We start from the raw sequence: 23,635 nt of genomic DNA on the forward strand, positions 1-23,635 counted from the left end.
TGTGTGTCCTCCAGGCCACGTACCGGCTGCTGTCCTGCCGGCCAGGGGACAGCAGCCTTTCTCACTCGGAAGGCCAGGCTTTCGCCCTGGTCACGGCCCTGGGTTCTGCTCACGTTTAATCACCTAGAGTGGCTGTAGTACGATTGTGAGTCTCTTGGTGATGGCCGGTTCTCTGCTGAGGCAGACGACAGGCTCTGGAAGCTCATGCTGACATAGGGTGGCCGTAATGAGGAATGTAGTTTGGGTCCAGAACTGAATGTAAAGCAACATCACAGTATTCTCCAGGCCTTGAGACCCCTTGAACAAGTTTAGGAGTCCTAGCGCAGTTTAGTCCACATAGCCTTGTGGGGAACAAGTGTGTGTGTGGCCTCTGAGGGGGTCAACAGTGATGGCCAACACCCTCACTGATGATGACTGGCCCTGGCAGGCTTGTTCTGGAAGAGATGCCCCACTTGCCTGAGGGCTTTGGCCCTGGTAGGCATGGTCAGAGTTGTGTGCTAACCCCCCCGGTGTGAGCTAGGCAGGTGCGCACCTAGGACACAGGAAGGTTAAGTCCTGAGACTGACTTTCACATGTGCTCCCTTCTCCTTTTACTAACTTACTCTAAATGTCTCGGAGAAGACAGGTGACCTTGAATTCTTCCATGATTTACAAGCTTATAAAGATGGCCAGACAGCTGCTGCCCAGGCGTCATTTCTCCTTTTAGAACCAAAATACAAAAAATATTAACAGCCTGTTTGCTATGAACATTGGAAGTGTTGCCACAGAAACACTTTTGGGGGAAAAAAAAAGGGCAAGGAAACAGCCTCAAAACTACAGGTGTAATAGCTGCAGTTTACACACATTTTGCCCATAGATCCTTTAATGAATCCTCTACCAAGGGCCGTTTGCCCCCCCCCCCCCCCCCCGCCCAGCTCATGCTTGAATGCAGGTCCCTATACCCCACCTTTAGCCCAGAGGAATCTTTGCCCCAGGAATTTCCCCAAAGCTGGGATACTGGCCCCCACATGTATGGATCCTTCAGGACTGTGGGACTTTTCCTCTTGAAGAACTTTTATGGGGATGGTCACTGTGCTTGGAATTCAGGCCTTTAGCCTGGTATGAGGGAGCCTTTGTGGACTTTGCATGCTCTGCCCCTGCGCTCAGAGTCGGGAGCCCTGAGGTCCTTCTGGACTGGCCTCAAATACTCTGCAGTCCTGCCCATCACACTCTTTGGGGACCTCCACTCATTACCTCCACTGTGGGGCTCACTCCCCTGAGCACTGCTGGTCCCCAAGTGCTACCCTAGTTTGGTCTGAGTACCGGCTGTGTGCACAGCCCCGTGTAGGTGCTGGGATGTATATCCCTGACTCTGGGCTGTTGATTATTCAGTGACCCAGTACGTGTTTGTGTCTGATGCAGTTTTGTAAAAAATGGTATGGAAAAGTTATGTGTTTTTCTATTATTGTAGATAAAGAAACTGAGATTCACAGAGGTAATGTCTTGCCCTGGGCCATACAGCAACTAAGTCATGGAACTGGGACTTGAACTTGGGCCTTCTGGTTCCCAGGCCACGGTCTTTAACTAATGACCCAGAGCTGTTAGGTCATGCCATTGGTGAAGAGTGGAGTACAGGGATTCCCTGACCTCATCTACTTCTTGTTCTTCCAGGAACAATCAAGCCCCTGCCTCCCACCCCCTGCCATCTTTTGGAAGATACTCTGTTAGCACTATATCAGAAGTCATGCATGCACAGTCAGGCAGACATCTTCCCTGCCCTTTAGAAAGTAGTGTCTGGTAAGTACTATACAATAGCATGACTTTACAAAAAATGGTAAAACCAAAAAAAACCCCCCAAGACTTGCTCATGATCCCAGCAGTCAATACAATAACTGTTTTCTTGTTGACTCCCAATCTTTCTCTGTCTCTGTCCTTATGATGCATTTTATAATAGGCCACATTTTTACATCCTACCTTGGATGCTTGTTCCCATGCCTGGTCTCCTTCACTAAACCAAGAGCCCCTTGGGGAGGGACTGTGTGCACGTCACGTTTTTATCTCCAGTCCCTAAATGGTTCCAGCTTCACAGCAGCAGCTGGGGAAATTCCACTGAACACCTCCAGAGGGTGCCGGTCACCCAGGAGACAGAGCGAATGGAGCCACCTGGCTCTGTGCAGGAAGCACTGGCTTGATGGAATCCTGTGGGCGCGTACTCTCAAGGGTTTCTTGAATTCCTCTTAGGTATTTATAAGTAATGGCTGTGTAGTATTTTCGTGAGTTGATAACCAGCATTCATTTAGCCATCTGCTTGTTGGACATTGAGTTCCTCTTCAATCATGAGGGGAGCTTTTTGCTTCTCAGTGTTATTTCTTTCAGCTTAATTTCTGGCTGTGGGGTTCCTGGGGCAGGAGCATGGAAATGCCATAGTTGTCGCCACATAGGGCCACATTGCGGCTCTTGGAGAGTGCCAGGTTTCCCACAGCACTTCTGCCTTGTGTCTTTGCCAGCGTGGCACACATGGCGTGACTGGGGGTCAGATTCAGAGAAGGGAGAAATACACTCGAAGTTCAGCCCGTCTGCCTGCTCCTCAGCCTTCTGGTTGTCCCATGGTGTTAGGTGCCGACCAGAACCCACTAGCAACCTGGGAGCTCCGTGTGGGGAGGCTGCAAGTGTGGTCTGGGCTCACCTCGGTCTCGGCTGGGAAGGCCTTCCCGGCCATACTCAGAGAATAGTTTGGAGCAGTCTCGGCTGCGTGGTGGTGACTAGTAGGTATGTCACCTGACTCACATGGATGTGTGTTTCAGTCACCACAGCCCGACTGGGTACAGGGCGCTGTGCTAGATGGAGGCAAGATTCCTGTCCGCAGTGAGCCGAGGTGTTGTAAGAGGGAAGGAACGTGGATGGCTTGGGATTGGGAGATATGGAACTTGGGAGGGTGAGCAGGATGGGGCAAAGAGCCCTCCACACAGAGAATTGCTTGTGCATTAGCCCAGAGGCCTGGACTATTTTTCTTTCCCCTGGGAGGTGTAAGTCTAACAGAGCGGGTCAGAGAAGGGGGAGGTGGCAGTGTCCTGGATTCATGGCGGCGGCAGCCACAGTAAGTTCTCAGTAAGCGGTTGGCTTTGGGTCAGTTCCTGTACTTGAAGGGGGTGCAGGATTTTGAGGGGGCCTGTGTAGGGGACAGTAAGGGGGCACCAGACCATAGAGGGCCTTTAGGATGACGGGATATTATCGAGGGCTAGGAAGGGTGGGGCCCACATTTTGCATCAGTAATTTTGGGTACTCACTCTTCAGTGCCATAGCGTGCAACGTATCTGACTGCCTTTCTCCACACCACGTACAGTCAGGGTGGGTGAATCTGAGGACAGGAAAAGCGAGGTTAACCACCTGTTAGAAATCCGTCACTGACTTCCCTGCTCTTTGAGCCTCTGACAGGCCACATGTTGCTGAGAGCCGAGCATGTAATGTTCCGGATGCCTTGGAGCTGATGGTGATTGGGCGGCTGTGTCCAGAGGCTTGTATGTTTCTGGGAAGCATCAGTGTGGCAGTTTGACAACGCTGTGTAAAGCAGGCCGGGACGTTTGCATCTTCCCCTGCCTGTGGCCTGCCCACTTGGCCTGAGTTGAGGCGGTTGGACTCTCCCTGATGCAGCCCAGATCTGCCTGGAGGATGGCGAGAGGGAAAGGAGCAGAAGGACCTCGCCTTGGTCAAGTCGACAGGCCCAAGAGGGTGTACATGTGTGGGTGTGTGTGGCCTCCAGTAGAAGCTGTTGGAAAGGCCAGTAGAGCTCATTCAGCATAGCTGAGGGCCACGGAGGGCCAGCCTGGCCTGGGGAAGACCCTTGTGGACCACAAAGGTCTTCATGGCTGGAGCTTCTGTGGTCTGGGGCTATGGAGGGTCCCTTTCCAGTGCTAAATGCCTGTATGTGGGTGGAGGCAGTATTCAGCAAGTAATAGGTTTGGGGTTTTTTTTTTTTTATTAAATTTTTTATTTTGAGATAATTGTAGTTTTCTGTGCAGTTGTAAGAAAATACAGAGCTATCCTACGTACACTTTACCCAGTTTCCCCAGTGGTAACACCTTGTGAAATTATAGTGCAGTGTCAGAATCAGGATGTTGACATTGATGCAGTCAAGGTGCAGCTCATTTCCATCCTTCCAGGTCCCCTCACGCCGCGCCTCCTGCCCTCCCACCACTACTGCCTCTTAACCCCTGGCAGCCACGAATCTGTTCTCCATTTCTATAAATTACACATTTCAAGAATTTTATGTAAATGGAATCATACAACATGTAGTCTTTCAGATTTGGCTTTTTCACTCATAATTCTCTGAAGATTCACCCAGATTATGTGTATCAAGTTTGTTTCTTTTTATTGCTGACTAGTATTCCATGGGGGGTCACGTACCAATTTCTTTAACCACTTACCCACTGAAGGACATCTGGGTTTCCTGTTTTTGGCTATTACAAATAAAGCTGCTATAACCATTCAGAAATGTACAGTTTTTGTGTGAATGCCAGCTTTTGTTTTTCTGGAATAAATACCCAGGTGTGCAGTTCCTGGATCATATGGTAATTGCATGCTTAGTTTCTAAAGAAACCGCTAAGCTTTTTTAGAGTGGCTGTACCATTTCATGTTCTCTCCAGCAATGTGTGAGTGATAGACTTCACATTCTTGCCAGCATTTGGTGTTGTCACCATTTTTAATTTTGGCCATTCTGATAGGTTTATATTGCTCATGGTTCTAAACAGATTGTTCTTTTTTTACTATTGCGTTTCCAGAGGGCTTAGTACACTCTACTGGATACTAGTCCTTTGTTGGGCATGTGGTTTGCAAATATTTTTATCCCACTCTGTCACTTATCTTTTCACCCTCCTGGTAGGGCCTTTGCACAACAAAAGGTTTTAATTTTATGAAGTTCGATTTGTCAGTTTGTGTTTCATCTTTAGTTAATTTTTGTTTAAGATGGAGCTGTACTTATTTTTTGCCTGTGGATGTCCAGTGGCTTCAGCACCGTCTGTCAAAAGGCTGTCTCTCCTCCACTGAATTGCTTTAGCAGCTTTCTCCAAAATTAAGTTGGACAGATTTGTGTGGGTCTGTTTCTCAGTTCTCTATTCTGTTTTTTTTTTTTTTTTTTTTTTTTAAGAGAGGGAGAGAGGTGGGGGAAAAGGGGCAGAGGAAGAGGGAGAGAAAGAATCTCAAGCAGGCCGCATGCCCAGCCCAGAGCCCAACGTGGGGCTCTATCTCACAACCCTGAGATCATGACCTGAGCTGAAATCAAGAGTCGGGCGCTTAACTGACTGAGCCGCCCAGGATCCCTCCATTCTGTTCTGTTGATCTATGTATCTCACGTTCCACTAATATCACAGTCTTGGATACTGTGGGTATGTAATAAATCTTGTAATCCAGTAGATGAATTCCTCCCTCCTTATTCTTTTTTAATTTTTAAAAAATTATTCTAGTTCCTTTGACTTTCCATTTAGAGTAATCTTGTCTATATCTATAGGTCTTACTGAGCTTTTCATTATTAATTGCATTAATTTTGTATATTAATTTGGGGAGAATTGGCATCTTAGAATCTTCCAGTCTATGAACATAATATGTCTTTCCCTTTTTTTTTTTTAGATTTTCTTTGTTTTATTTCATCAGTGTAGTGTAGGTTTTTTTTAGCATGCAAGTCTTGTACATGCCTTGTTCGATTTACAACTAAATATTTCTTTTTTTAAAAAAAGTTTTTATTTATTTATTTGAGAGAGAGAGAGAGAGCAAGCATGAGCAGGAGAGGGGCAGAGGGAGAGGAAGAAGCAGACTCCCTGCTGAGCAAGGAGCCTGACTCAGGACTCCATCCCAGGACCTTGGGATCATGGACTGAGCCAAACACAGATACTCAACCAATTGAGCCACCCAGGTGCCCCGGTATTTCATTTTTTTAAGCGATGGTAAATGGTATTATATTTTTAATTTCGATGTCCACATATTCACTGCTACCATATAGAAATACCGTTGATTTTTGTATACTGATCTTACATCCTGCATCCTTACTGAACTCACTAGTTCTAGGAGTTTTTAAAAATAGATTCCTTATTTTTCTACATAGAAAATTATGTCATCTGTAAACATTTTATTTTTTCTTTGTGATCTACATGCTTTTTATATCCTTTTCTGCCTTCCTGCACTGGCTAGAAATTCTAGCACTATAGTTGTGAGAGTAGACATCATTGTCTAGTTCCTGCTCTTAGAAGAAAAGCATTTCATCTTTCCTCGTTTCTTAAATTTCACATATGGGTGAGATCATGTGGTATTTGTGTTTCTCTGACTGACTTATTTCACTTAGCATTATACTCTTTAGCTCTCTCCATATTGTTACAAATGGCAAGATTTCATTCTTTTTTATGGCTGAGTAATATTCCATTGTACATATCTATATCTATAGATACAGATAACGTTTCTTGATCCATTTGTCTGTCAGTGGAAACTTGGGCTGCTTCCATAGTTTGGCTGTCGCAAATAAGGCTGCAGTAAACATAGGGGTTCATGTATCCCTTTGAATTAGGGGTTTTCTAATTTTGGGGTGAAATTCCTAGATTGTTGGATAGTTCTGTTTTTAATTTTTTGAGGAACTCATCTGAGATTTCACTTAGTTTCTGAAGGGTATTTTCTCTGGGTATAGGATTCTGGATTGATGGTTTCTTTCAGTGCCTGAAAAGTATTGTACCACTTGCCTCTGGCCTCCAAGCTTCCTGATGAGAAGTCCACTGTTAACATGTTTGGTTTTCTCCTGTCCATAAGCTGTTACTTTTCTTTGGCTGCTTTCAAGAGTTTGTATTTGTCTTTAGTTTTCAGAAATTTAATTTTGATGTGTCTTGGTGTGGATTTCTTTGTATTTATCCTTTAGAGTTTACTCAGCTTCTTAAATTTATAGCTTTCCTTTCTTGCCAAATTTGGGAAGTTTTCAACCATTGTTTCTTTGAGTGCTTTTTTCACCTTACTCCCCTTTTCTCCTTCTGGGAGTCTGATGACACAGATGATAGATCTTTTTCATTGTTCCACAGGTCTCTAAGACTCTATTCTTCTCTTATTTCTTTTAGTCTGTTTTCTTTCTGTTGCCCGATTGGGTAATTTTTTTCTTCTTTTTATTTTAAGATTTTATTTATTTGACAGAGAGAGAGAGATTGAGCACATGAGCAGGGGGAGTGGGAGAGGGAGAAGCAGGCTCTCCACTGAGCAGGGAGCCCGATGCAGGGCTCGATCCCAGGACCCTGGGATCATGACCTGAGCTGAAGGCAGATGCTTCACTGGCTGAGCCACCCAGGTGCCCTTGATTGGGTAATTTCTATTATTTTTCTTCCAGTTCACTGATTCTTCCCTTGGTTCTCATCATTCTACTGTTGGGCCCATCCATTCAGCTTTTTATTTCATTTATTGTATTTTTCAGTTTCAAAATTTCCATTTGGTTTTTATATTTCCTGGTTGTTTTTTTATTGTTGTTTGTTTTGTTTTGTTTTGTTTTTGCTGTGGTTTTCTGTGTTTCCATTTATTCCAAGCATGTTTATAATTTCTTGTTGAAACATTTCAGCGTGGCTGCTTTAAAACCTTCATCAGGTAATTCTGACGTGTCTGTCACTGTGGTGTTGGCATCTGTTGATTGTCTTTGTTTATTCAGTTTGCAACCTTTCTGGTTCTTACTATGCTGGTGATTTTTTTGATTGAAACTTGGATATATTTGTGTTATTTTAGGGAACTGTGGATTGTTCTAGTCGGCTTTTTCTGACACTACTCCAGTGGGGATAGGGGTTGGGGGGGCCACCATCTTTCACTTTGAGGTGGAAGTAGAAGTCCAGGCTGCCCACTAGACGTCCACTGACACCTGACGGGGGACATTCCTTGTTACTGCAGACCAACGGTGAGAGTTCAGCTCCCCACGTCTTCCTCTGACTCTATCCCAGCAGGGAGAGGAAGGGGGGCCTTGTTACTTCTGGGTGGAGGCAAAAATCCCACCTCCCTGCCTGGCCTCCCAACACCTTCCTGATAGGGGTGCTGGCATGCCTCTTAGCTGCCAAGGGCAGGTAGGAAGCCTTTGCTGGCAGGGGTGGGGCTGGGGCTGAGTCTTCCCTGTCATGTCTGGCTGGAATAGAGCAGTTATCGTCTAAGAATATTCTGTCTTACCAGGTTGTTCCTTCCCTGGTTCTTCAGCTAGAGAGAGCAGTTTTTATTGGGGCTTTTATTTGTTTGTACCCATTGGCACTTCCCAGTTGCTCATTCTTCCAGTACCTGGTCTGGGACAGTGAGACAAAAAGAGAAGCCAGGGTGCACATCTCCATATTGTTTTTGGGTCTCAGGGTCCCCAGCCCTCTTCTCTGCCATCTTCTTTCCACCTTGCAGAGCCTCCTTAGGTTTTTCTTATATACAGTGTCCAAGGTTTGATTTGTACTTAGTAGGAGGAATAGGGAAAATTACGTCTACCCGTCTTCCAGGAAGCAGAAGTTTCAAGTAACCATTTTTGGAAGGCCTTTGAATTGAGGAAGACACCCAGACCACCAGCAGCCTCTTCCCAGAGACCAGCCAGAAGTGCAGCCTCTGGTTTATTGGGCTTATGAGGGAAGGTTGAGGTGCTTGTTTAAAGATTTTATTTATTTATTTGACAGAGAGCGAGCAAACACAAGCAGGGGGATCTGCAGGCAGAGGGAGAGGGAGCCCAATGCGAGGCTCAATCCTAGGACCCTGGGATCAAGACCTGAGCTAAAGGCAGACACCTAACCGACTGAGCTGCCCAGGCGCCCCTAGAGCACTTGTTTCTTGCCCTGTGCCCTCCATTAGCCCAGCCTTCCCACTTTTCAGGACAACCTGCCCACCTGGAAGGGTCCCCTTTGGGGTGGTGTGTCCAAGAAGGACCTGGCAAAGTGAGGCGGATGCTGGCAGCCCCCCTGGTGTGCGGCACACAGGACCAGCACACACGAGGCCTGAGTAGATGTTGAGTCAGTAACAGTGCTGGTGATGGGTAGTGGTGAGACTGTGGCCGGGTCCTCTGTGTTAGTCCCTCACATCTCCAACTGCTCCTTTTGGGGAAAGGTCAGGTAGATGTAGCTGCTAATATGAAGTCTCCCCAAAGCCCTATGGTCAGAGACCAGGAGAGTGGCATACAGTCACGGTGAGGCAGAAATGGAGGAGACACGGCCTTGTTGTCCAGCCTCCTGATTTCACACCTCAGGGAACCGCAAGCTAAGAGGTGAAGTGGGGAAGTCACCTGGCCCAGGATCACCCCCTGGCCCTGACCTGTCCATCTTGTGTATGTGTGTCACTGCGTGGTGTGTGAGAGATGCTGAGTGAGTGTGCCTGCCTGCTTGGGGAATGGCTGGGCGCCGCTGGTCTGGTATTTGCTAAGAAAACAGACCTTACTCTCTTTACTTCTGTTTTCTGAGACAATTTCATTTTACATCCCGCATGGCTCTCCTGGGTCGTGTCCCTCTAACCCTAAGTTCCGTGCCAGCACCCACTGCCCATGTTTCATCAAAACCAGTCCCTCACTTCCTTCCCTCAGCCCTCTCCATACCCCTTGCCCGAAGCTCCTACTACTCTCTTCACTTTCATGGGGAAAAGCCAGAACTTCCCCTGGGGGCCTAAAGGACCCTGCAGAAGCCAAGAAAAAGGAGTGTTCTTGGCCTACCCAGAATGCTGTGTGACCTCTGGCAAGTGACCTTCCCTCTCTGAGTCACAGATTCCACAGCTTTATAAAATGAGGTGGTGTGACAGGGCTCCAGTTTGGAAAGTGTTGGAAAAAAATATGTTAAGAGGACCCCTAAAGCTTTCCCAGAGATGAGTCATGTGTGTAAACAGCAGGCAGAGGGTTTGGGTTTTAATTTGTATTACTGCCCTCCAAAGGGTAGTGGACAAACTGGTTTATTGTGCCTTTTCCAGCTGTTTGTCACCAGCCGGGTATGGCTGAAAAGGGAGGTGGAGGCTGAGTGTCTGTCTGGTGCCTCAACTCATGTTGAGCTCCTACTGTCAGGGTGTTGGGGGATGGGGGACTTTTCATTAAAAAAAAAAATTAATAGCTTACATTTGTTATGCACTTAGAGACCAAACACTGTGCTTAATGTTTTTTCCTCTATAATTTTTTGAGATATAATTTACATACTATAAAATTCAGCCTTTTAAAGTGTACAATTTAGTGGCTTTTAGCATGTTCACAAGGTCGTTCAACCATCTCCACTTTCTAATTCCAGAACATTTCCATCATCCCACAAAGAAACCCCATACCTGTTAGCAGTCATTTCCCGTTTCCCATTCCCTCCACGTCCTGGCAACCACTATCTGCTTTCTGGTTCTGTGGATTTACCTATTATGGATTTTTTCGTGGAAGCCGAAGCAAACAGTATATGGTCTTTGGTGTCTGTGTTCTCTCACTCAGCGTAATGTCTTCAGGGTTCGTCCGTGTCACCGTGGCTGATAATATTCTGTTGTATGGGTGTGCCCCATTTTCTTACCCTCTCATCTGTTGGTGTACATGGGGATTGTTTCTGCCTTTTGGCAGTTGTGAGTGGTGCTGCTGTGAACATTCAGGTCCAGGTTTTTATTTGAGCCACCTGCTTTCGGTCTTCTCGGGTGTATATACCTAGGAGTAGAGTTCTGGGTTGAGTGGAATTCTGTTTAACTCTTTGAGGAAGTGCCAGACTTTCCCACAGCGGCTGCACTATTTTATATTCCTGTGCTGTGTTTTACTTGCATTACCTCATCAGTCCTCACATAAGTCTCACAAGGTGTAGCTCCGATTACCGTCACCCCCACCTTTCAGATGGGACGGTTGAAACCCACACAGGAAGTTGACGATTCTTTGGCTCGTGCTAGCTGTGCTCACTAAAGCAGTGTCTCTTCTCCCAGGCCCTGTTTTATACGATCAGAATGAGGGCTTTCGACTGTGTTTGCGTGCAGCACACAGTGGTGGGTACTCACGTGGTGTTTGCAAATGCCTTTGTTTCTTGGTCGGGAACTTGAAGGAGGCGTCTGTGTCGTAGGAGTTCCTGTACTTGGTGGTTTTTCAGGGTCCCGCTGGGTTCTGTGTCCCATTTTCCACACCAGATGCTGCAGACCGCTCAGGAGCCTCTTACTCCCAAACATTTTTCTTGGGAGACTCGGCCTGTGGCTGGGGAATGAGATGCCTGGTGTGTGCTAAGCAGAGGTGACTTCTGTTTCCAGGGAGCACTGATCTTTAACTTGACCATCGAACCTGTTCTCTCTCTGATCCAAGGCCACCGATGACCTGTTTTTTCTCCTCCAGGCAAAACCTATTTATGGTGGCTGGCTGCTCCTGGCTCCAGATGGGACTGACTTTGACAACCCAGTGCATCGGTCTCGGGTAAGGTCCTCAGAGTGCATTCTTGCGGTGGGAGGGACTGGAGAGGAGCCCATCTAAGGGCATGTCGACAGAGTGGAAGAGGGGGATGGGGAGTTGAACAATGGATCCTGGGATGGCAGGATCAGCAGGGAACCCCCATTTGGCAAACTTGTCGGTCCTACAGGAAAAGTCTCTGACGCTAGTTGTGCCAGGTCCGCTCTTCAAAAGAAGATGGTCTTACGTTGTGTCTCCTGTTCATGGGTCAGCTTGACGGCAGAAACAGTTAAATGTAAAAGGCAGAAGAGCAGTTCAGCAGACATTTGCGTTCTGCTAATTAGGCTTCCAGTTCCCTCATTCCCTCCCTTCCTCATCCCATCTCTCTTCCCTCCAGTCCTCCCTGGCTAAGGGCTCAGCAAATGAGCACTTGTGAAGGGATGACAGACCGGAGGGCCAACTCTGTTTTTGCCCCATCTCTCCGGGGCGCCCCAGCCCAGGGTGGGTCCCTGTGGTGCACAGGTTGCTGGGAGCAGCCCAGTCTCAGCTGGAGCATCGAGATGATTAAACCGACATTGTCCCTAACCAGTGGTCTGTTCCTCTACCAGGGAGCCCCTTTGGATGACTCCAGTTAAAACATCCATCTTTTCTTTTCCACATGTTTTTTCCAGGTGCTGCCGCCCATACCCTGTAAATTGCTCCAGCTCCTCTCCCCTCCCGTCCCCTGCTCCCTGAGAGCCTCCACTCTGCCTCTTGATCTCTTCTGCCCCTGGCCTGAATGCTGCAGTCTAGGGTGGGGGTCATGGTGCCCCACAGACCTTGTATTATGTCCGGGATCTTTAGGATTACTTCTGGTATGGGTTTTGACTTTGGAGATATTACTGTCTTTAAAGGAGCCTTGAAATGTTTCTCAGGAAGACTTCAGGTGGCCTCTGCCTGGACATCCAGTGTGGAACCAGCCATCTACAGGTCCTCTTTCCTTGGCTGTCTGAGCGTCCTGTTCCTGCCATCCAGACAGGAGGACAGCAGGGGTGACGGTATTACAATGCCTGCAGTACCCAGGGAGCAGCCCGCTTTCCTGTTTTATATTTGGGTCATACAGAATTGCCATTTCCAGCTTCTGATGGGAAAAACATTATTCTGAATGATATAATTCTGGCCCAAAGCAAAGAGATGTGATAGTTCTTGTGGCCTTATTCCCAGTGAAAGTATGAATTTTGTTGAGCTTTTTGAAATGTTGAAAACAGGTCATGGATCCTCCTGGTGATCTTTGGGATTCGGGGACCAAGAGTCTCTTGTTCTGGACATGTTTTCCCACCACAAAAAGGAAAGTGCATACTCTCGTGGTCCCTTCTGTTCTGTTTGTCAGTGCATTTGGGCCCCCGCTGGCCCACAGTGGCCTGTCCTTTGGGTGGAGAGTAGAGGGGCACCCTTTGCCAGTCGATCACTCCTGGGACATGAGAATCATTCCCACAGGTCTCCCTCCTTCTCACTTTTGATTTTTCTTAGCTTGTTCATTCTCAGTGAACACTGAAGCCTGACTGTCTTTTTCCCTATCTCCTATTGCCTGTGGGTCATGAGAACAGCCCTTTTTTAGCAGTTTCCTCAATTTCGTCAGAAACGGGGAATCCGTGCCTGCCATTCTCTGGTTATTCCATATTGTACCGTACAATTTATCAAATAAATATCAACACGTTTGTGATCATCTCCGTGCTGGGTACATAGAGAATCCAAGAAGGTGACCAGGATGCCACCTCTGCTCTTCAGGAGCCTGCCAATTAAAATAAACTAGGCATCTCATGAAATCTCCTGTGGAAAAAACACTGGGTGGTTCGGGTCTCTCCCCTGGCCCAGTGCCATCTAACAAATTACTGTTCTCTTGCCCTGGGTCGCTCTTTTCTTGCCATCTGCCCCAGAAATGGAAGCTGTGGAGCCCGCTTTCCTTTGACAGGTTGTGAGACCCGGGGACGCAGCAAGCGGAGGTCAGGGCCAGAGCCCTCTAACCACCCACTCTGTGCTCCATTGCAGAAATGGCAGCGGCGCTTCTTTATCCTCTACGAGCACGGCCTCTTGCGCTACGCCCTGGACGAGATGGTGAGTGTCCTGCTGCGCCCACTCTCTGACTCGAGCCTCCCGCAGGCCCCCTTCTTCGTGTCTGCGTGTGTGTTGTCTGTGAGCACAGCGTGTGTGCTCTCGCTTGGGCTTCTTCTGGGAGCCGGAATTGAAGAACTTGTGGCGTCTGGTAGAGTTGGCCCTGAAAACCCAGACATTTGGTTTGAGGCATCGTTAGTGGTGACAGGTGAGAGTGAGTAGTGAGGAAGGAAGACACTTCCGTTCTGGGCTGACAGGCATCAGATTGGCCAGAGCACTGCTGGTTAGAGAAGCAGAACAGGCTGTGGGCCTGCAGCGGCAGGTGGGGCTGGCCCTGGGCGCACATGGACGCTGAGCGCGCAGGTTCCTGCGCTGTAGCCTCAGGACTGCGCTCCGTTCCATTGCTGCGGGTGCTCGCGCTCATCCCGTTGGACCTGTAGAGGTCTCCTGGTCACTAAGCCAGGGCATAGGGCTTCCTGCCCTGCCACCCACCTGGTTTGCTTTCTGCTTCCTGGGCTGGATGCATGTGTACTGTTCTTGGTCCAGAGGTGAAGCTGAAAACCAACCGGGGGGAATGTTCTGGCCTTTCTTTTTCTATCCATTTTGCCTCCTGAGTTTTTCTCTCAAGGAGATTGGTCTCTCCTAACTAATCTAAAGTATGACCAAATTCCAGGCTTTTGTAAGGATCACAAATGGAAGCTTTCAGCACCTTTTCCTGTTCCATTTGCGTTTGCGAGTGTATGTGCATTTATGTGGGCAGCCTTTTTAAGTGGGGCTGACATACCCTGTAAAATAGGTTGGCCCCTTCCCATCCAGAGTTCGTTGTTTTGCTGCAGGAGTGAGAGCAGGGTTCTGGAACTGTGTGCAGAGATAACTGTCCTCTCCGAGGACCCTGTAGACTCTTGGGACACTTGGATTTTAGGGCGATCATTACAGCTGTGTGAACAGGCCACAAGTGAGTCCATTCTCACAAGGGAGTCCTAATCTTGGTGATGAGATGCTTCCTGTGTTTCGTTTCTCACGTGAATTAATGGATATGACATTTAGGTATGGCATTAATAGATGTGATACTTTCTTCTGTCTCAACTATCATCTCATTGGTTCCTTCTTAAAAATAATTTTCTACCTTCTCATTCTTCTTGGTAAGTATATTTATACAGTGTAGTAGGCCACAGAGGGTGTTTGCCCTGGAAGCATCTGTGGTTCAGAGTAGATTCAGGTGAGCACCAGTAGGCTGGTAGAATTCACTAGAAATAGGCGCAGGGGGCTGAGTCCCCAGGACACCCATTCCTTCAGGGAAAGGAAGCAGGCCTGGAGGCAGACCCAGCACTGCCCTCCATGTTCTCCCAACTTGGCCATCAGACGAGCAGTAGCCCTGTGTGGGAGTTGGGCTCCTCCAAGCCTTGAAGTTTACTTTGTCCCGTGCCTGCCTGATTTGTTCTTAAGTCCTGCAGAGACTAGTGGTAGAGAAGGAGCCTCGGAGGTCCCTGGATTACATCCAGGCTGGGCTGGACCATGAACCTTCCCGAAAAATAGAGTTCCCTGGACTTTCCTTGGAGACCGATTGAATCTGGTCAGGAAATCTTTCTTTCCGTCTAACTGGAGTCCGGTATGGTCTTTTGCTCCCTTCAGCTCTGTTGCACAAGCACAAAGAGAGGGTGGTGACCACGGACGCCGTTGTGTCTGCACAAACGCACGGCACAGGCTGCATCCCGAGAGCTGCTCCTGAATAATTGAGGCTGTTGGGCCATGAGTACTGACACCTTGCAGTACATTTTGGTCTCCCAGCAACCTGAATGTTGGTTGGGTATTATTTCGTGGGGTGCTGGGGCAGAGGTGGGACTGTGCCAGCGATGTGGGAAAGGAAGCCCCAGGAAAAACTTGGACTGCAGAGAGGGCATTGTGGGGGACGACCAGAGTTGAGAGTTTTGGGCCATGGGCCGCTTTCTGGCGGATGACCTTGGAGCTGAAGAGACTGACCTGGTGTGCCAGTTAGCGTTGAAACGCCCAGACTGTGGGCGGTTCAGATACTCTGTACCTCCAGGGAAGGTACATTATTTCTGGGAGTGAAGAAAGACCGTGGCAGTTGCATTGAAATACCTTTAAAGCAACATTTCAGGCCTGTGAAAGTTTTCCCTGTTGTGTTAGGAAAGTCCTGTGGGGAAAGTTGCAAGGCAGCATCTGGGCTGCAGTTGAGAAGGGGCTGGGTGATGGGGGCCGTCCAATGCTACAAGCTGCCTGGGTCAGCGTTGGCAGCCACTGCCCTGGGCCTTGCAGGTAGCCTCTGGAGGGGCCGCTCCCACCCCAGGGGTCTGTATCGGGCCTTGTTCTTCCTCGCCACTCCCCGGATGAGCACAGTCCAGAATCCTGGAGCTCCAACCCAGAGGTCAGCTTTCCTGGTGCCTAGACGCCTGCCGCTCCCTGGCCAGCAGGGTCCTGAGACCTGGTGCGGGAGACCTTTTCAGGCAGGCTCGTGTGTGAACTGAATGCAGCCATGCTGAGAGTGTTCCCTGAGAAAACCCAGACGTAGAGCCACGGTCCTCGGCTGGGCACCACTGTGCTTCCCAGGGCCACCTGACAATATCTGGAGCCTTCTTTGACTCTCACAGCCATGCAGGGGTGAAGAAGGTTGCTATGGACATGTACGGGTGGAGGCCAGGAGTGCCGTGATGCATAGGACGGCAGGCCTCACAACAGGGAATGCTCTGGCCCCAAGTGTCAGCAGTGCCGAGACTGAGAAAACCTTCATGATCCGTTCAGTGGCTTGTTTAATTTTTTTTCTAATTTTTAAAAATTAAAATATAAGTTTGACTTGCGTTCTTTTCACCCCAATTCTTAAGGTGTGGAAGGACTCAGCCGTCTGATTTCCTGGGCATGAGGGAGGTGAAGGGGCAGGGTTAGCCAGCCGGCTGGTGTGGTAAGTGCCAGGCGTGGAATAGAGGTGGGTTTGTTGCTGGTGTGGAAGGGTTTCTGTGGGGTGTCCCTGCATATCAGGTGAGCGCAGGGCTAGCAGAATTGCGTATGTGTGTGGCTCTTACCTAGGGAGCTCAGAGCGCCATGCTATGTAACGGCCCTGTCCTGGTGCTGGGCTCCAAGAGCAGCCGCTCTGGGCCGCCTGTAGCCACTGCTGACCCTCCCACTGCTGCGAGTGCCCAGGCCTTCTCCCCGCCCCTCCTGCCCGCAGGTGCTCCACGGCTCATCGACTGCATGTAATACATTATAGCATTTTATGGCTGGGCTGCTCCTTTAACACTTAGTCACAATCTGTTTCAAATTGTTACTTGACTTTTATACAATATTGCTATTTGTTTTCATTGGTTTAAATGTTATCTTACCAACAACTAAAATGTAACTTTTTTTTTTTCATTATTGAGCCCCGTGATAATTCTTGGTGTCTCTCTGCATTGTCTGGCCTGGGGCTTGGGTGGCACAGACCTAGTAATAGTAAGTATTTGTTGAGTTGAACTAACCAACTTCGTAAATGCGTTGCTGTAGAGTTTCTGCTCTCAGTGTGGGGAGAAGGTGAGACCTGGGGTGTTTCCTGGAGAGGGTTTAGGTATGTTGTGTGTTGTCCCCCTTACTGGTCCCTCCAGAAGGCTCCAGAGAGCAGATTGGGGAAGGTTGTCCTGGGCCCCCTTGGCTGGGACCAACATGGGCACGGCGGTTGTCAGGAGTTCCCGGGAGGAGGAGGGGGGCTGCAATCCCTGGGTCAGTGCCCGCCTTGAGGGCTACTTCGAGAGGCTTTTAGGCTGAGAGACTTCTGCTATTTCTGGAGCCTTCAGGCCTAGTCTGGCTCCAAGGGCTGACTATTGCCTTTCTCTTCCAGGCAGCTCTGAGATGGGGCTAACCTCTGGGAATCAGTTTTCCTTTTTTGGGAAATTTCTTTCTCGATACACCCACGTACCCTGTAACTGGTGGGTGTGGAGGAGAGGCAAATTTCCCAAAAAAGGAAAAGAAATTTCCCAAACACAGGCTGAGGTGAGGTGGGCTCAGGGCAGCCTCGCAAAGTGGGAGCCTGAGCAGTTTGGCCGGGCCCCTGGTTTTCAGGATTGGACAGAGTAAAGAATCTAGAAGCCCAAACAGCTCCCTCTCTCCTCTGCTGTTTCTTCCTCTGTAATCTCCCCATTGTACCAAATTCTCTCTTTGAACTTTTGGGGACCGATGTAAGGCTGAGGTACTGGTTTCATCAGAGCCCAAAGTCATTAGAAGGCTTTCTCAGAGAAGAGCAAGTCCAGAAGGGACACGGGGCCAAGTTGTAGGCGGAGCACGCTGGGCCCTGAGGCTTTGGGGCTCTGCGTTGGGACTGGACCTGGTGAGTTGTTCAGCCATGTTCTCTTCCTTCCCTCCCAGAAGCCAGGCAAAAAGATGGTCTCAGGTTTTTGTGTTTTGTTTTTAAATTACAAGCTATATATAATACAGTGTACCGTTTCAGCCATTTGTAAGGGTGTGGCTCTGTGGCATCAAGCACATTGCCACTGCCGTGCAGCCATCACCCCCCTCGGTCTGCAGAGCTCCTCATCTCGCACAGCTGAAGCGGTGCCCGCTGAGCGCTGGCTCCCCAGCCTCACTCCCCCCCACCCTGTGGCTGGCGACCCCTTTCTACTTCCTGTCGCCACGATTCTGACAACTCTAGGTATCCAGATAAGTGGAGTCACGCAGTATTTGATCTCCGTGTCTGGCTTATTTCACTTAGCGTAATGTCTTTAAGGTTGATCCATGTTGGAGCACATGTCAGATCTCCTTTTTTTTTTTTTTTTAATATGGTGGTCTAATGGTGCTGAACGCTGTCTGCTCTGAAACAAACTGACCCTGGGTTTCTCCTGCCTGGAAACCACGGAGGGATTGTACCTCTGCTTCCATGGCAAGTGTGTGGTATTAAGGGTCACCTTTCCCCGTGTGGGGCTTCTCTCCATTCTTTGCCTTGAGCGTCAGGCCAGACCAGAGCTGTGTGACTCTGTAGGGACTGTGCTGCCAGGGACCCTTAGCTGAGTTCACATCCTCAGACATAATCGGGAAAACACTTCTAGTCCATGTGTGCAGGCCTTTTTCAGGGGCAGCCGTGGGTCTGTCCATCCCCCAGAATGCCAGGGTCCGGCCGGCACAGTTACTCTGGGGTATCTGTGCTCGGAGCATCTGTCTTTGTGCTGAGAGGTGAGCTTGGTGGGGACATTCTTCAGAGGGTGCCAAGGGCTGGCAGGTTAGGCTGTGGCTCCTTTGTAGGGTTTGCTTCCTGTAAGACAGAGTCCTGGACGTTGCTTTGGTCTCAGGACCTTCGCCCACTTCATTCTTGACAAGTTTCAGCTACTTTGGGGCTGTGTCAAAGTCCTGCATAGTGCCCAAGGCCATAGGAGGGGTGGCACAGCTCGGCCCTACTCTCTTTAGGAACGGTCTCGAAGGTGCTTTTGCCGTGTCCCCCGTCCCATCTGTTTGCAGACATTCCCCTGTCTAAGAACTTCCTGAGGGCAACGTTTCCACAGTTTAAGTCACCACTCCTTGGGGTTTTTAGGCAGCACTAATGTTTGAGAACCTCTTCTGTAAGCTCTGGCTTTGCTGCTTCCTCACTGGGCGCTTTTCTAGGCAGAGGCAGACTGATGTGTCTGATTCGTTGGCAACCAGTGTGGCTGTTGTGTCCATAGCAAAGAGCTGCGGGGCAGAAACGCGGGGCCACAAGGAGGTGCCTCTCGTGGGGAAGCTCACAGTCCGTTGGGACCCACATGAACGAAACCGCAGTGTGCGTACTGTTCAAGACAGTGGGTCATTTGGGGGGTCAGAGAAGCCTTCTGAAAGGAGAGAGGGAACATTGGCCACCTTCCTGCTTGTCACGGAGATTGTGGAGGGGCAGCGTGCTTGGCCCAGCGCTGTGTTGGCTCTTCAGGCACGATCTCTAAGGTGGTCCTCTTGATATTGTTGTATCCATTTCATAGATGAAAAAACTGAGGCCCAGAGATACGGTGGGGGTCACTCAACTTCTGAGCGACAGACTGCGCTTTGTAAACAGGCAAGACGCCTTCTGGGAGAAGGATAGTGTCTTTTCCCACGTGGTCCCATCCTTCACTGTGTCTAGCACTGGCCCACTCCGCCAGCATCTGCTACCCACACGCGGGAAGGGCATGGTGCTGGCCAAGGGCCAGGTGGGGCTCTCGGCAGCCTGCCCACCCCTCGAGTTTGTCTGTAGCCATAGACTGGCCGCGAGAGTAGTTTCCCTTGTGTGTTCAAGCCGGCCAAAGTAAACCGACTTCAGACCTGCAGTCCGGGTAGACAGACATGCGCTGGACAGGTGTAGACTCGAACAGCCTTCCTCTGTCCCGAGAGGCAGCGACGCTTCCTCCGATGCGGGGAACCTTCCTGTGTGAACGGGAGGGGTGAGATGGCAAACCTGAGAAGATATTTTATGGATTAGTCTCATGTTGTTAGATTTATTTTTAAATCTGTCATGTGTTCAGCCTTGCTTTGGCCTTCATTCTTTTCCACACGGTCTCGGCTTCCGGGAAACAGAGGCAGGCCTGCTGTGTCAAGGTGCCAGGAGCCGGAAGGGTGTAGGGAGAGTGTTGGTTTGGGAGTACAGTAAATGTGGGTTTTGATCCACTTCCTCTGTTCTGGTGGGGTGGCCTTGAGCAGGGCCCTCCTCGCTGCCTGCTTTCCCGCCTTCCCCTCCCCTGCTCCGCTGCTCTTCACTAGTCTGGCGCTTGCTGTGGTAATACTGGTAGTTTCAAAAATGAACTCTGAACCTGGAAGTGTTTCCTTCCCCAGCCTCTTGAGGAAGATAGGGAGCCCTCGGAGAGGGGAAGCCGGCCCTGAGGCGCTGCAGATGTACCGCCTTGCGCTGGGGTCTGTGGATGCTGTCACACAGGGTTGGGAGACCTCTGACTTTAAGTGGAGATCTGCACAGAACCTTCCTACAAGGTTTAAAATGGATCCAGTCTGGTGCTACTTGAGTTAAGGTAGTGAAATAATCCCAACCCCTCCTTCGCCAGTCCCCCAGCTGTGCTGATGGATATGCCTTGACTGGAGGGACCTCCTTCTGTGGCAGAACTATCCAGGTGTCTGGAGGCCGAGGCCACGTGTCGGCACGGACAAGCGATCTCTCCTTGTGTCGACTGTGTAATTAACTTATTTTTCCAAAATAATGGACTACTTTTTTAAACATCTGCAGAAGTCGTGTTTTGCTAACGTGGGCTGATGTGTGGACAGTACTCCTCTTCCAGGGTTAACTTGGAGGCCCACGTAGGGGCTGGTGTTTGCACGGGGAAGTGGCAAGCAGCAGGGAGGCAGGAAGTGGGCCACTGGCAACTCTGGGGTGTGTAGAAGGTGATTCCAGGGTGTTGAGGTGCTTTGCCCCCACCTGCCTTAACTTTCTGGACTTGGGGGCCTTCGATGAGTCTCTTATCCCATCTTTGCTTAATCACGACAACTAAGAATAGTTGTCATCTCTTTGGGAGTGACATTTGAACCATCCCTTAGCTGGAGGGTGAGGCACTAGTGCAGTCCTGGTGGAGTCTGTGTGGTTGTTCCTTGGCGGCAGGGAGTGGATGACACGATCAGGGACGGGCTTGGCCTCTGGGTGTCCTGCTAGCCGTTTTGCCTTAGAGTATCTTTGGGCCAACCTTAAGTTATTTTGAAATGTTGACATGATTGAGCAGGGTATGGCATAGATGAACCCAGATGGCATTGGGAACTCTTCCCAGCTGACAGTGGAATCCTCTTGTCAAAAGGTCGGGGGTCAGTGGTGAAGTTTACAAGTGCTGCACACCATTTTCCCTTAAGTTTGATTCACTGTGATGCACGAGACTTCACCCATTAGAAAGAAGAACGTAGACTCAGGGACATTTTCTTTGTGTCTCTCTGGGACCCTCAATACAGACATTGTTCTCTGGAATCAGGACCAGACTTTAAGATCCTCCCCTCCTCTCTTTTAAAGTAAATCAGGGGGGAGCTTAGATCTTGTTAAGACGTTTGAACCTGGCATTATTACAAAGCACAGCATCCTGCCTCTGGTAGCTTTTCCTTGTCATTTTTTGTCATTTACAACTCTGTATGCTGGCCCGGGTGACATATCTCACACATGAAACAGCTGCGGCGTGGAAGCCACCAGTGGTGAACCATGGGGCTGTTTGGATGAAAAACAGAGCAGACTCTGTTGTGGCAGAGGGGTTTCCAGAGATGACCCGGTCCAGACCTCTGTTTTATGGGTGGGGAAACCCAATGCAGGGGTCAGTAGTCTGACTGTGGGGGCTCAACCAGCAGGTGTGAGCTAAGCAGCCAGGTTCTCCAGTTGCCTGGTCCTGACCTGCAGCCTATGGGCTGCCCTGCAGGGAGTGGAGTAGGTGGGGAGGGAAGGGCTACTTTATATACAGGGCCTGAGAGGGGTGTGGTTGTGAATGTTTTATGCTCCCAGAGTTAGAATCTGAGCGCCGTTGAGGAAAGAATTAGAGGACATGCAGGAATGGGTGGGTAGAGGGAGTAAGGTAGACAGGAACAAATAAATACTTGTCAAGTGCGGTAGGAAGTTTCTGCAGGTAACCCTGAGTCATTCACAAGAACCAAGAGAATTCACAGGTACCATTCCCACATGGGGCCAGGTCAGCTGGGGACCCCCCCCCCCCGTCCCTTCTCTCTAGGACACTTAGGCCATGTGGGTCTCCCTCTGTATGACAGCGAGCAGCTCAGGATGGGGCCTGGTATTTGCCTGCACACATGGGACATTAGGTAACATACCCAGGTGTGGGCAAAGCTGACTGGGTGGGGAGTGGGTCTACTGTCCTCTTGGCTCTGGTGCTTGACTCTCTGCTGTAAACATTTTAAGAAGTCCTCCCACTGAGAACCCATGTTCTTTGCCTTTCATTCAGCACAGAGGAATTGGCAACCTTGTGTTGCCCAGCAAGTGCCTTTCCGTCTCACTGGGACCATCCGGTGTGCTTACCTTCCTTCCCAGTTACATAAGTGGTGAGTCAGGGACAGCAAAATAGTCGTTAGCTGCCTGCCTGTATCCAGTGTCTGTGAGCCATAATGAGGTACCCATGTTCTTCTCTCTGCCTCCCCCGGCGTGCCTGCAGGTATGAGTGGGGAAGCTTCTCGATGCCCATGATTAATTAACAGGGGAGGCTGAAGACGGTTTTATGGCCTGTTGTCCACTTGGGTATCATCTGCCCAGCCCTTTGTGTGTGCACGGCTCTGTAGTGACAGGAGGAGGTGATGGGGGCGGTTGGTGCAGCAGTTCTGTGGAGTTTTGGAGTGATCTGTGGCCCTCACTCTGTGCTGGGATCGCAGCCAAGGATGGGCTGTGATTGGCACCCTTGTTGGAGATCTTCAGGGCTGTGGGTGGACTTCTCTGCAGCTGCTGCGGCCGGCCTGCAGGGTGAGTCTGTGATAATGGGCGGGGTGGTTCCCTCCTGCAGAGACAGAAATGACTTCGGGTATTAGGAAAGTGAACAGCTTGGAATAATTGGTTAGGAAACTAATTAAGTAGCAGCAGGGAAAGAACTGTCGAAAAAGAGTCATTTTATGGGAGTTAGCAACAAAAAACATTTGGGGTTGAAAAAACAAAGCCAAGCCAGTGGTATTAGTATGTTTACATGTGCACATGCAATGTTCAAACACACACGCACAGGCGGGGCTGGGTAGCTCAGAGCCAGGCCCAGAATCCTCCAGGGGCACAGTCCCAGTACCCTTACCTCCTGGGCCCTCACGCACCCCCCCCCCCCCACCACTGCCGCTATGCTCTCCCTGCCTGAGTCTTTTGCTTTGGACTTCCCTGGGAAATGGGCACCGCTAACCATCAGATAAGCCAAGCCACTGGGGGTATTTATTGTGGGTAGGCAGCTTATTATGTTCATGGCCTAATATCTCCTGCTCTCCCTTCTCTCCACAGAACACTTTTTCAGAAGCATCTTTTCTTCAGCAGGGAAGGCCAGGGCATGTTCTTTTCGGCGAGAGAGCTCTGAAACCAGGGAGTGGTTCCACTGGTGAAATGGCAGGAATGATAGTAGGCAGGTGGGGATTCTTAAGGAAGGGGAATCCTTCACAGGGGCTGGCTCAGCCCATGTGCATGTGTGTTGAAGAGTCACTCACTCACAAGCATCTCTTGGGTGCCTGGAGTATGTCAGAAGTGAAGTCCGAGGTGACTTCATTCTGGGGAGAGGGTACTGATAGTAATGCACAACATGGTAGGTGTTACTGGTTGCCTGTGGCTGCCCTAACCAGTCACCACTGCCTGGTGGCTGAAAACGACACAGATTTGTTCTC

The 23,635-nt window shown here is 49.6% G+C and overlaps 1 protein-coding gene across 9 annotated transcripts in view; it reads left to right on the plus strand.

Annotated features, from left to right (window-relative positions):
- MPRIP (myosin phosphatase Rho interacting protein) overlaps positions 1–23,635 on the plus strand; it is a 150,669-nt gene that overhangs the window by 17,658 nt on the left and 109,376 nt on the right. For 7 of the 9 annotated variants that reach the window (XM_048226876.2, XM_048226874.2, XM_048226873.2 and 4 more), the window contains exons 2-3: positions 11,252–11,329; positions 13,331–13,396. In XM_048226876.2, the coding sequence (XP_048082833.1) occupies positions 11,252–11,329; positions 13,331–13,396 (144 nt within the window). Of the gene's footprint in view, positions 1–1,437; positions 1,777–11,251; positions 11,330–13,330; positions 13,397–23,635 lie in introns of those variants that run through there. The other 2 variants (XM_057311261.1, XM_057311260.1) reach the window with 2 other exon arrangements.

This window comes from Ursus arctos, unplaced genomic scaffold, assembly GCF_023065955.2.
Source record: "Ursus arctos isolate Adak ecotype North America unplaced genomic scaffold, UrsArc2.0 scaffold_14, whole genome shotgun sequence".
Classification (NCBI taxonomy): Eukaryota; Metazoa; Chordata; class Mammalia; order Carnivora; family Ursidae; genus Ursus; species Ursus arctos.